The 14,106-nt window shown below is 45.6% G+C and overlaps 1 protein-coding gene across 2 annotated transcripts in view; it reads left to right on the forward strand.

Annotated features, from left to right (window-relative positions):
- Positions 1–3,635: 3,635 nt before the first annotated feature.
- The window catches only part of flt4 (fms related receptor tyrosine kinase 4), a 55,349-nt gene continuing 44,878 nt past the window's right edge, over positions 3,636–14,106 (forward strand). For both annotated transcript variants that reach the window (XM_035409390.1, XM_035409391.1), the window contains exon 1: positions 3,636–4,072. In XM_035409390.1, the coding sequence (XP_035265281.1) occupies positions 4,015–4,072 (58 nt within the window). In that variant the 5' untranslated portion in view covers positions 3,636–4,014. The remainder of the gene's footprint in view (positions 4,073–14,106) is intronic.

The following is a 14,106-nucleotide window of genomic DNA, read 5'->3' on the forward strand; positions in this document are numbered from 1 at the left end:
TGCATTATTTTTCTTTTTTCTTTTAATGGTGGGTGTCCACTGCAGTCTAGAGCCTCTTCAAAGAGTCAAGTGGTCACACCTGGAGCTCAAGAGCAAGGCAATATGGGAGGGCAAGGACATGAACTGTGCAAAACTCCTGTTATCTCTGACACACATCCACTCTCACACACACATACTCACATACACACACACACACACATACATGCACACACACGCTCACACAGAGAATCACATATTCACGCACACACACGCTCACATGCACGCACTCACACACACAAACACACATTCATGCAGTGACATCTTCCTTCCTCATCCTAAGGAGGGGTCAGACAAACATAGTGCTGTTTATGCCTCTGAGCTGGTTTACTGCCCCCATGAGGGGGCGCTGGTCAGGATGCCGTGACACCCCGCTGATCGACCACTGTCACCCCCGCGAACCCCGCCTCCCTGCTGGAACAGGAACCGCTACCCCCCACCCTCCTGGCTTTGATCACTGTCAAGGGAATGTAAATCACACCACTAACTTCCACTATTAATATTCTGTCATCATGTGAGAAATAGCAGAAAAATGTAAAAACATATCTTTAACCAGATCCGTTTGGGTTAGATCTGCCTTGACTCGAATTTCAGAAAGCTGTCCAAAGATTCAATGGGAGATTTTATTTTTCTTCTCACTATTATCATAATGATCTCTTTTGTACATTCTAGAAAGCGATAAGGACAACACTCATCACGGGGTTCCATGTAGTGCGGAGTGAGAGTAGATCTTATGTCTTGTCGCGATAACAGAAATGCTTGAGCTTGACAGGAATTTATCTGAGAGCTTAAGAACAGTGCTTTATATTCCCAGGCCTGCTTATCTGGGCCATTTTAACATGGCTTAACTGGCTGCAAATGTGCCAAAGCTGTCTGCATAAAGCATCTCGCTCACAGGTCATGCTTCTTCTTCCAGGGATTGACTGTGCCTTTCTTTGTTACACGGCTCCAGAACCTTCCATCCCTCATAGGTTTTTACCAGACCGGAGAGAAGCCCCTTTGATAAGAGTTACAGTGTTTTTGAGTCGGAAAGCGTGAGTTGAGTCAACACAAGGTCAAAGGGAGATCAGTTATTTTTGCAATGTGATGCATTACAACCTTCATGTCCAAAAAGGAGAACATTTGTTAGGCATGCAGTTCAGGCACAAAACTTTTTTTAGAAGGTGCAGTTACTCCAGAAACCTGGGGCTAAAGTTTTATAGCCAGAGGGTTCATTGGTTTATTAGGAGAAAGAACCAGAGGTTTGACTCAGTTTGAATGATTCAAAATGAGAAAACTCCATGTTTGTGATATTATCCTGAAACCTCTATCACCCATCACTCCCATACCACACACTAGCCCCTATAATAATAATAATAATAATAATAATAATAATAATAATCCTCATCATCATCAAAATGGTCTGTGTATTATATTTATATATTTACTGGCCATGGGGTATATTCCAAAATATTATTATTATTGTTATTATTATTATTATATTATTATTATTACTTGCAATTGTCGTTGCTCTGGTCATGGTAGTAGAAGTAATAATAATAACAATATCCACTCCTGGCTGACACTTGAAAGGGGGCCATTTCCTACCCCCCAAGCCGAGCTCAAGGACGAGGCACTGAAACACTGCTGCTCCATCCGGCAGGTCCTGGGGTCAGGAAACACATTACAGGCTGACTCCACCCCCACCGCGGCAGCCTGGCCTGTTATCTGAGACTCCGCCCCCTCCATTAGACTCTGCCTCCTGCAGCCAGTCCTGCTGTGTGTGACCACCCCCCCCCCCCCCCCCTTCATGCACTCCGCCCCCTGCAACTGAGACCAATGTTGGTGACACCGCAGAAATCAAAATCTTATTGGTTTTCAGGCTAGGTTATGTCCATAACCAAACAAGAGGTTATAATAACTCAGTGTTGGGGTGGTGAACATTTATCCAGTACACACCCTTCAGGTTTAGTTATCATAAGCATCTGAACTGCAGTAGTTCAATACACACACTGCATTCTGGGGACTGTGTTTGTACCAGGGGGCAGAATGAAAGCTGTTTCAGTGACACCTGGAGAAACACTGGAAGGCTGTGGACTGATTTCTCTGAATACAAAAATGTCAGACCTTAAATTGGGAACCCTGGTGGGGCCAGAATGGAAGGTTCAGATTTCAGTCTGCCCTGTATGCCCACCCGTGGAATGTATTCAAAACTTACTCAGGGTTGTTATGTAATGTCACTAATTGAAATAGACCTGTATGTGGTCCGCACTTCCTGTAGGAATGTCAGACATGAAAATGCAACGCTTTCTTTTCACCTGAGTAACCTCCCTCGTGTGTTTGAAGTTTGTCGGAGAGGAACATGGCCTCCGACAGCTTAAAGAAACACCAAATTTATGAATTAGCCTGTGGCCCTGCAGGTCCACTGCCCACAAAAACACCCCACCAATGAACGCGGCCGGGGCCCAAATCAAATATGGACCTTGGGGGGCTTTTCTGAGAAAACATACAAATAGCTGTGGAATTACAGGGCTTGGTGGGAATCTGATCATTAGGTTCCCCAAAGCCTGTTGGGAAGATATCCGCAGAATCCTCCCCACACAAAGTAATAAAAAATAAAAAATAAATAAAATAGTTTATTCCAAGTTCCAAAACGGCCTGTTGTTTTTAAAAACATCAATAAAAAATTATTGAAGTAAACCAAAGGCTTTCTTTATGGGAGTCCTTGGTCTCCACATGGTTCTCATTCCGACCGTTTTTGAAGTCTCTGAAGAAGCGGGGAAGCCAGAGGGTTGAAGGCTGGGTTGGACAACCCTCCCACCCCCCATTTCTGTAGATTTGCTGGAAACGTCCGCTGCAAAGCCGGAGCTGAGCACGATGGTTCATCTTTCCTGTTGATAATTAGAAGTTTTTAGATGGAAGTGACAACAGATGACAGTTCCCCTTGAGGGACTCCATTGTTTCAAACGCGCTTTAACTTTTTTTAACTCGCGCCAAATGGGTGCCCTTCTGCGCCATACCCTCTGTTTCGAGGCAGCATACAGAACGTGCATGCACAAAATATGTATTTTTATTTATTTTATTTAAAGTATGATTAAGTATTTAAAAACTTAATTTTCGTAATGATGCGCTTTTCATAATTAGCCAATGGTTCTTGTTTCCTTTTCACAGACGTTTAATCAAATTCAAATTAACTACACAGTCTTCTCTGTAGACGCAGTCAAAGCTATTAACAAAAGTGTTTTCTTGGTTCTTAATTACTTATAAATGTGAACTGAGCTCGTGCACTCTTGTTAACTCCAAAACACGTACTGATTAAAATCCAAGCGTTTTATTTGTATTTAATTACATGTATTTATTTAGTACCAATTAATACACGTACATTTCAGTTTAAATTATTTACTTTGCTGTCCTCTTCCTCGCGTTGTTCATTTAGCCAACGTAGGCTACATACATTATCTTTTAACTGAATTTTGCACCATCACTTTATTTTTTATTGTGAAAATGGGACGATTTTCCAACGGTAGTCCAATATAAGTTGTCACCTAAAGCATTCTGACACTTGTTTTGGGTGTGTTTCGGCATAGTTTTACAAAAGTGAAGGAGGGATATGTTTTTCCTGTGGCGAGGAGGGAGGTTTGACATGGGTCTTTTAGGCAGTCCTTGAAATCCGCCCTGAGTTTTCTATACGTAAAGGGTGGATGTACGCCTCAGTCACGAGTAGTTAAAAAGGGGAAAAGGAAATCATTGTAAATCCATTCTGATCTTTAAAAAAAACATTTCCTTTTAACAGGAAAAGCGCTTTTCTTTTCGTTGACATTTCACACATCCTCTGCAAGGCTGCCGAGCAGACAGTCGCGTCTCCGAAGCTCACCTGAGTTTGGCGTCCGTCTGGGACAGTTACTTTTCATTTGCTTTCCCGCGTCTGACTTCATCAATAACAGAAACAGACGAGTTTAATATAAGATTTAAAAACATCCGAGGACTGGAAATCTGGAAATGAAGAGAGATTTTACGTTTTTCTGTCGGATTTGGATTGGGATCGCGTGTGTTTCAGGTTAGAGTGATTGTTTGCTATAGAGTATAAGGCTTCTTCATTTAAAATGCACGGGCAGTTTGGTGGGATATGTCCTGGCGCTCAGAAATGTGCTGAACTTCATTTAACTCTTTCGCGTAAGGCTGTATGCAACTTTTTTACAACTATATTTTCTACCATTTTAATACTGCTTGCTTGCTTGATAGTGATTATAGCTGCTGTTGTTCACTGTTCCGCTGGCAGGTACTAGTTTGATTTTACATGACGCAAAGAAGCTCATCCGTCTGTAAAAAGTGGTGATTAGATGAGTGAACAAGTCCACGTTTTGTTCCTCTTCCTTCTGTGATCCGTCTGTTGCGCGCTGGGTATATCACAAACCTATCAACTAGGAACTGATGTAATTACCAGCACTGCTTGTAGCATAATTTGACGTATTATTTAAAATAATAATTATGATCTTTTCCTTATTGTAATAACATTTTATACAGTTTGGCTCGAACAACTACCCTTAACGCTGCGAAAACGTTTATCATAGATCACACCAAGCTTTGTTTACGTTTAATTATTACAGACGTATGGGCAACTGGAAAACGGTTAACTAACGTGTAACAGTGGGAAAGTTATTACTTGTAATATAATATATTGCTCACATAAACTGACACGCACCAAATACGATCGAGCCACCGGGACTATTAGTTTATCAGAACTTTCTGAAATGAATAGATTTGATGCTGCAGAAAACTTAATGTGTCGGAATTAAAACATTTGAGATGGAACTGTTGATGGTCATTACATCTGTATGAATACATTGTTTGTATCCAAGCTTTGTCGTTCTGCCTTCACGTGCACTTGTTTATCAGTCTTTATGAACCTATGATTGATGATGAATGCGTTCATAAATAAGCCTACCCGTAGGCCTGTGTTACGAAGGTTAATGTTAGAGATATTCTTATTGATACACAAAGTGTGATACTCCTACGACGTAATTCCATATCTATGCCTGGAATGCCGTGTTTTCTAAAACGGCATGAAAAAATGCATATTAGCATCCATATCCAGTTGACTGTAACTCCCGCCACTGCTTGATAGTCCGGAGGAAGACACGGCTGCGTTAGGACAGCAGACAACGCCTAACTGTCAGGTGTCGCGTACAGTCAGCCGCTAGAGGGAGCCTTCACTTTATTCAAGTATTAGAAATGAATCTAATAAAGTACTAATTAGATTTTAGTAACTACGATATTACTGCTCAAAATTCTGAAAAGGACTGCTCAGGCGTACTAATTACATAGCACCTGTGATGCATATGTGATTTCAAAGCTTATTTAATTCAATATCTAGGTTTTGTGTGACAGCCCCGAATTAATTAATTGCCTCGGCATGTGGGAAACACTATATACATACACACACACACACACACACACACATATATATATACAGGTGCTTTAAACTGTCACATTCTATCTGTTCAACTGTAGCAATTCTGGGAAACAGTGTGGTCTAAAGCATTCGTAATTGTTTAAACATAAAAACTGGTTTTAAAAAATTGAGGTTATCTTAAAGCTGCCCCATTATTTCCACAACGCCCTCTCATCCTACAGAGGCGTCGATTTATCCCTGGCCTTGCCCATTTCAGTTGTTGCAACGACACTTATAGCTTACAGATCTTATGGCGCTCCTGTACCTGTCCACATACCTATTTTTCGCTTACATTTATCATCCCCCGAAATTATACCAGACCTAGTAAACATGTCGAAGAATATACCAACTACCATTACCAAATGCAGTCCATTTACCATTTACCATTTACCATTTGAGAGTGTGCATTTGATTTATTCGGCGCAACTCCATGGCAACTGCTTTTAGCACAAGAAGGACAATTATATTTAATCGAGAGATTCGCGTGATTTTTATTTAATGAGCAGACAACGATTGCAGCATTTCACAACTACTGTGTAATTAGCTGAACGTTGGACGCTTTTCCAATATCGGTTTTAAATGGAAACTGTGTTGAACTGTATTTACTGTGCTCTCGAAGGTAGACATCGAGCAGTAGCCTATTTTAAACTATACTATTCGATAAATGCTTTCGGGAACAAAACCTAATTAAGATATTCATCGCATAATCCCACGGAATACGCCTTGTCTGTTCGTGATTGCCGAGAAGCTGTTTTGTTTTCTGACGAGCAGTTGACAGGACAGTCGATGGAAGAATAACCAAGTCCAACGGCAACGCACCTGATTTCCTCTTTGAATAATCAGCTCTGGCAGGTGCGATTGATTCTTTGTAATTGGCTGTTTTTAAAAAAGCATGTCGTATTGGAAATGGGTAAATAACCATAAGACTTGCTTAGATTCCTCACTCAGCCAAGGCACGGAGCATAGATTGAAGGGACGCACTTGAAATCCGTTTACGCAGGTTTCGCTGTCTGTGTAACATGCGCAGCTCCTTTGCTGGATTGTAGCGGCAGCTGCGTTCACGCTTTCCGGAGGGCGATGCAGTGTACGTGCGTAACCCCGACGCAGGACACAGAACACAGAACACAGGACGCATTAGCCAAACGACGCACCTATAATTGAGATCAGCAGTTGCTTATTGGGGATCAAAGATAACATTGAGATCAACGTTTATTGAAAAAAAAAAAAACAATGACTTTTTTGCTGAAGTATGTACCAGAGGTGGAATGTCCGGGGGTAACAAAGTAAAAGTCCTGTCATGTGTTTTTTCCACCCATGAACAACTGATCAGACAGCTGATTTTACTAATTAGTTCTACCTCCTGGCTGAATAATTGTGCTAGTTAGAAAATCCAGGCGATTAGAACAAAATGCTGGGGAGGTCTTTTACTTCCTGTACCTGGATGTTCCACCTCTGAATGAACAGCTGTAGTTAATGAATGAGTAATGCAAAAAGAGCAACACCTTCTTTAAAGCAGTGTTCCTGCACATTTGAATAGGTTTGCTCTGACCTTTATATTGGCCTAAACATAGATTGAGTGTGGAAGTGAATTTCTGATATTCTGGTATATTCACCGCTGGTTATTTATTTCCAGGCCTAGGCTACTGAAGATTGATGATCCTTTTCGGATTTGATTCTTTTTGGATTTGAGAGATGTCGTTCTGAATGGTTATCCACTTACCCTCATACGATTTTAGAATGATGGGTGGAAAAACCGAAAGGATATAATTTGACTGATGGAAGCAGAATGCTAAAATATTTAAACGTTTCAACCTCATCTATATTCTGAGGGCTGACATTTTCATTATTGCGTTTACTAAATTACTTTGGTTTACAAACCATTTTCTACTTATCGGGCAACTTTTCACCGAAACTAGATTTTTGTACTGACTGTTGTTTGCATTTATGGAACAGTGATTTGTAATCAGAATTTGCTTCTGGTCAAGAAGCAGCTTTTACTGAAAATATGGATGGAAATGCAGGCATAATTTCTACATTTGAATTGAATAATTGGAGAGTCATTCTTCTATACTGTGTGTATGACAATGCAGCTGGCTGGTTAAAGGAGATGCAGTGGTTTCAGTCAATTTCTTGTGATGGCAAGAACTCATTATACAGTTAATGGATAGCATTGTGTTGACTGGAGGGCCAGTATGGCATAGTGGTAGTTACGTGTTCACATTCCAAATGGGGAATGGTATTGGTGGCACTGGATCCTGTACTTAAATTCTCTTTCTCCCTTTCCCCCCCAACACACACACACACACACACACACACACACATTGTACCCCACCACACTCCCAGCATACTATAGTAGGCTCTGTAGTACATATGTTCAGTTTTCAGTACACTCCCCAAATCTGTGCAGTGTTCAGTGTATTCCCTGGATCTGTTATGTGTTTAGTACTTTTCCTAGATCAGTGCGGTGTCCAGTGTGTCTCAGCAGCTGGACTGCAGTGTTTTTTATTTAACCAAAGCCCACATGGCGGAGTCTAGCAGCACAGAAATGACCTCACTGAGCTGGACTAGCACTCTGCACACGAGAGAACCACAAACACACACATACATGCACACGTGCGCAGACACAACCACACACTTCACATGGGGGTTCACCTCACCTGAGTTGCAGATGTGTTTGATTGGCAGGTGTGTATGAGTTACAGATGTGCAGAAGTGTTTGATTGGCAGGTCTGTTTGATTGGCAGTTTGCTGACAGGTACCTGTCCCTCCCCGATCTCCCTGATGTCAGTGCGTGAGTATTCAGTGGTGTGAGTGGGGGACCACTCGGCTCAGTCCGGGTCCCCATATCCCATCGGCAGAACTAGACCCCCTCTTACAGAGCCCAGAGACATGGCAGGGCAGGTGCCTCATTAACACAGCTGTCAATCAGAGCATCCTGGGGGGTGGGGGGGGGGGGGGGGTTGCCTGGGGTGACGCAGTAGGATTGCTGGTGGGGCCATATAGCCTCTGTCTATCACAGCTCCAGGGTTCTATAGCTATCAGATCTACAGCTATGCATCTGTGTCAAGATAGCTTTGCTGATTAAATCCATATGGGGGTTGCTCCATTTGTCTTGACCCAACCCCCCCACCTCCCCACACATACACACTTTCAGACTGTGCACAATTACATGTCTTTAATGATTCCTGTTACCTGTTACAACCCAGGAATTTGCGCAAGCAGACAATGCTAGTCCCAACTGTGCCCAGCAGCCACACAGGGTAATACACAATTAGGTCAGCCATAACGTAAGGTTGGGAGGGTTTCATTTACCCAGAACAACAGCATCTCTTCATGCAGCAGCACCTTCTGCTTGTTGATGGGGTGCCCACAAATTCCCATGTGGAGCATGTGGAGCGTCTTTCTCCTACTTATGTCTGTACAGCTAAGCTGGTTCCTGATCATCAGAGCCAGTAGCCTTACAGCACCACAGCCAGACCGGTCCAGGGGTACCTCCTGCTCCAGTCTGGGTTCCTGGTGTAGCATTTGGAAGTGCAGCAGACTTCAGCGTCCTGCCCCCCAAAACTGAAACCACCCCCTGCACCTTCATCTGCAGGGCACTGTATGAATACTGTGACTGAGGCATTTCTGCAGTGCTGAATGATCAAACATTTATTTCACAAGTGGAAAAAAAGAAATATGGAAACAACCGAGAGGAGATGAGCGCTAGCCGCGTAGCCGCCGCCGCGTCTCTGAGGCCGCTCGTGTGTTATCGCCACGGCTTGCTGGCGGTATTCCCCGGTGGGCTCTCCGCCCGCGGGCACGCCCTCTCAGCTTCGCCGCCACGATTAACGGTAATCTGCCACGCGGGGCCAGGGCGTCGCCTCCATTAAACGAGCCGCCCTGAGCGGAGCTCTGCCCTGAGCCGCGCAGATAAAGGCCGGCGTGGCGTTGATGCATCTGTGACCGCTGAGCCTGGGCCCACAGGGCTTCAAGGCTGCCACCATCCAGCCTGCTCTTACTGGGGGAAGGGCGGGCGAATGAAAGCCTCTTCCGGTTTATGGCTTTTTTGACACATTCAGTGCACGGCTCTTTTCCCTTATATACTGCCTTACGCTGGCAGCTTTGGAAAGAATTGTGTGTTCAATAATGGGGCAGAACGGGGGGGGGGGGGGTGTGTGGGGGGGCAGAGGCCTCAGGTCTCCTTAGCTGCCAGTTTGAGTTATCCGCTCAGCGCCAGGAAAGGAAGTAAAGGGGTGCCGGTGTGAAAATAAGAGGGTGCTGAGACGAGCTCCACCCGTCGGGGGTTCAGACAGGACGGCTAGTACGCCGCGCGCGGAGCCGGCCCGACGGGTGAGGACACGGCACGTACAGCGTGTTCCCGTGTAAAACACGTGGCTCTGCGTTAATGGAAAATCGGACGTGACTCACCCGAGAGTGAAGCCTCTAAAAACCGGAGCCCTGTGCTTTCCGTTGCTATGGCGCCAATCTGCAGGAAGTGACCGGGCCGGCGGTGTGCCTCTCGGCAAGGTCCGGCAGGGCGCTCTTGGTACAGCTGCCACGGGCTGCGCTGAAACGCTGACACTCTGTGACCCTTAAGCCTCACACACTGTTACCCATAAGGCCACTGAAATCGCATAATTAATAAGCGTAAATAACCGCTGAGGGCAAGCTACTTCCTGTTCTCTGATCTACGTGTAAGTGTAAGCACGTGCATTCAGGTCCGCTAAGGCGGGAAGGGAAGGGAGAAGGGGGAGGGGAGTCCTCCTGTCATACTGAATTAGTTTATGAGTGAGCTGTTCGGTTCCGAAAGAATATTTTTTTAAAAAGAAACTGCGAAAGTACATTTTTCTTGTTGACCACCGTGTCAACAGTAATGTTTCTCGATGGCGATCCATAAAAGAGCACAGAGGCTGTTGAAATACTGCAGTTTTTGTTCAGGAGCAAGGGTCCTAAATTATCAGTGATAGTGGCACATATTGCGTGTAATTACCCTGAGTTTCAGGGCTCGGGTTACACGGCCTCCGCTGTGAGTGAGAGGTAGGCCGCTTTTTCATCCTGGAGGCCCGCTGTGGGAGTGCCCAGTGTGTGGTGAGGGGGAGCTGGGGGGCCTGGCATCGGGGTGGTCCCTCTTTAGAAGGGGTCATGAGGTCTCTCCTGGCAGGGCCTGTCCGTGGAGGATTCCCATTTGGGTAAAACAGGGCCGGCTGAAATCTCCAGAACGGGTTTTGAGCTGCGAAATACAACCCGTTACGAACTGGCAGGGAAACGAAACATGATCTGTGGGGAATGAAAATTAAAAACACCGTTTCTGCCTTCTCTTTCTTATTTGGCTCATATTGTCAACATACGGACCTCAGAACTGATTGTTCCTCTGCTGGCTATTGGAGGTTAGTGTGTGCTGTTTCTCTACCTGTATTTAGATGTGAGTGTGTGTGGTTTCTCTACCTGTATTTTGAGGTGAGTGTGTGTGGTTTCTCTACCTGTATTTAGATGTGAGTGTGTGTGGTTTCTCTACCCGTATTTGGAGGTGAGTGTGTGTGGTTTCCCTACCTGTATTTTGAGGTGAGTGTGTGTGGTTTCTCTACCTGTATTTTGAGGTGAGTGTGTGTGGTTTCTCTACCCGTATTTGGAGGTGAGTGTGTGTGGTTTCCCTACCTGTATTGGGCTGATCACCGCAGACCGCAGGATGGACTGTGGCCATGCTGCATTGCGGGGGGAGGGGGGGGGGTGCATGGTGGGGTGTTGGGTTTCTCCAGTCAGTGATACTGCTCAATCTGTGAGGGGAGGGGTCAGTGGGGGTTCATGGGAAAGTGAGCGTTGGACAAGGCTGCGGAAATTGCCGGTTTCCCTGCGCCGCCCCCCTCCAATTCTCCCTCCTGGTGACCTCCTTCGAGAACGGACACAACACCCACACACCCCCCGCCCCCCCGCCCTCCCAGACTTTATTTGCTCCTCTTCAGAACTCTGCCGCAATCTCCAAAGTCGCTGACCAGCAATACTCCCACGTGCAGTCGGTCGCCCATTCACAGTTATCTGATCACAGGCCGAGGCCTTTCAGAAGCTTCACGCTCTTTATAATTGCACTTCCAGACTGAATTTATTTATTTATATGTTTCTTATCCCCAAGATCTTTCAATTCCATGGGCACTCTGAGCAGTGCAGAAAGGCAAGCAGAAAGCATTTAACTGGCCAGTCGATAAATAAATCAGTTCCATCTTTGTTTTGGTTCGCCCTGATTACTACCACATTGTCGCACCCCAAATCACATTGGGTGTTTTACAGAGGAAATATTAAAAATGTATTGTTTAAAATAAAGAGTGAACAATGTGGTGAACAACATTATTATCTGACCCTGTTGTGGGCAACTGAATAGAAGTCCTGCAAAATACTGGGATACTAATGACGTGAGAAAAAGGGATATCATGAGTTCTGGTGCCATTTCTGGCTGTCGGCCTGGTGCTTTGCAGACTGATTTGTAAGCCATGTACCATGTACAGACCGGTACAGAGCGTCTTTAGTCTCCCAACTTTTGTCAATGAGGGGCATGCCTCTCCTCCAGTCAGCACAAGCACTTGTACTATATAGTCTGTTGTGTGTAAAATAGTCACTGGCTCTCCTGTAGTAGTGTGTGCCCTGTAGGGTGTAAAATAGTCACTGGCTCTCCTGTAGTACTGTGTGGCCTGTAGGGTGTAAAATAGTCACTGGCTCTCCTGTAGTATTGTGAGGGTCGTAGGGTGTGAAATAGTCACTGGCTCTCCTGTAGTACTGTGCGGCCTGTAGGGTGTAAAATAGTCACTGGCTGTCCTGTAGTACTGTGTGGCCTGTAGGGTGTAAAATAGTCACTGGCTCTCCTGTAGTATTGTGAGGCTTGTAGGGTGTGAAACAGTCATTAACACTCCTGTAGTACTGTGTGGCCTGTAGGGTGTAAATTAGTCACCGGCTCTGGTGGGGAAGGTTGTGATGAGGTTAAGAGCTTGCAACTGCAGAGCTAAAGGTTTAAATCCCAGTTGGAATATTGTGCCCCTGTGCCTGGTATCTCAATTACTTCAGTAGTCTATGTAAGGATATAAACCTGCATGAGATATTGCAAATGAGAACTTCTGCTTAAGATTATACATATAGAATTATATACTTCAAATCTTAAATGTAAATGAAGAGTAAATTTAAATTAAATCTGCGCAAATTATGAATGTCATACAGTAAATGTTAAAGGTAGTGGTTGCACTCAAAAAATGTAAAACTGTTTAGTATTTTCATAGGGTGTCTGACATTTTCAGAAATCTGTTTTGGCAGTTCTGTCTCACACAAAAATGACCTCCCTGCTGTCTGTGAAAACCTTCCTTGGCAGAATTCCAGGCCTTGCTTTGACATGAATGTGTGTGAAAAGGTGTTTGACTTTATGAAGACAAGAGCTTTTAATAGCAGTGCCTACGGTCTGCACAGTATAGGCAGGTTTTAAATAGCCGGTGTGAAGGTCCAGCAGACTCAGGGCTCTGGCGCCAGGAAGTCCAGGTTCATCTCCAGCTGTCATTGTCACCTCCAGCGCCGCTCAAGGTCATTTACCATTATCCTCTGCGCTGTCCGTCACATCGTGCATAAGCAGGGTGACCCTCAACCTCCTCCCCCGCCCCATCCCAAGCCGGGAATTTTCACCGCCGCAGGTCGTCGGCCATGACTGGTGAGAGGAAATGATTTGGGGATAAATGTGATGACGTGTGAACAGTGCCAGTAGGGATGAAGACGACAGGAACAGGACGCTGTAGTCGATGGTGGGGGGGTGTGTAGTGAGGGGGGGGGGGGTCGTAGGAAACCCAACACAGATGGTCCCAGCCACATCCTCGCGCGCTTCAGAGAGGAAAGAGGAAGAGAATGAGGAGTGGGAACGACAGAGAGGCCCGCTTGCGTTTTGGAGCCGTCGCGGGAACGACGAGAGAGACCATCAAAGCCAGGGGGCCGCCTCTGTCCAGGTCTCTGTCCGAGAGGAGGGAAGTGGGGCCTTGTGGCTTTTATTTTAACTGCCCCAGCGTGCGATGGCAGGAGAGGGACCGTCCCCCCGCCCCCCCTCCCCCCCCTTAGGGCCAGAGGATGCTGACACTGCGCTTTAGGAGGTGTGCAGCGTGCCCTGTCTGCCCCCAACTGCTGACCGGACACACTCACTCACACACACACACACACACACACACATGCACGCACGCAGACTCACTCACACACGCGTGCGTGCACGCATACTGACAAACACACGCACTCTCATACACACACACACACACACATGCACGCACGCAGACTCACACACGCACACACACTCACACACACATGCATGCACACTCACACACACACGCACACGCACGCACGCAGACTCATGCACACACACACACACACACACACACACACATTCACACACACACTCACACACACACACACACACACACACACATACAAACACACGCACACACACACACACGCATGCAGGTACACACATGCACGCACGCATCCGGTCTGGTCTTAGTGCCTTTCATCTTCACCAAGGTGAATGTTACCCATCTCCCTGATCTCCCCTGGAATTACATACACTCATCTCCCCTGGAATTACATATACACTCATCTCTCCTGGAATTACATACACTCATCTCCCCTGAACGTTCTGGCTCAGCGGATAT

This window comes from Anguilla anguilla, chromosome 3 (assembly GCF_013347855.1).
Source record: "Anguilla anguilla isolate fAngAng1 chromosome 3, fAngAng1.pri, whole genome shotgun sequence".
Classification (NCBI taxonomy): Eukaryota; Metazoa; Chordata; class Actinopteri; order Anguilliformes; family Anguillidae; genus Anguilla; species Anguilla anguilla.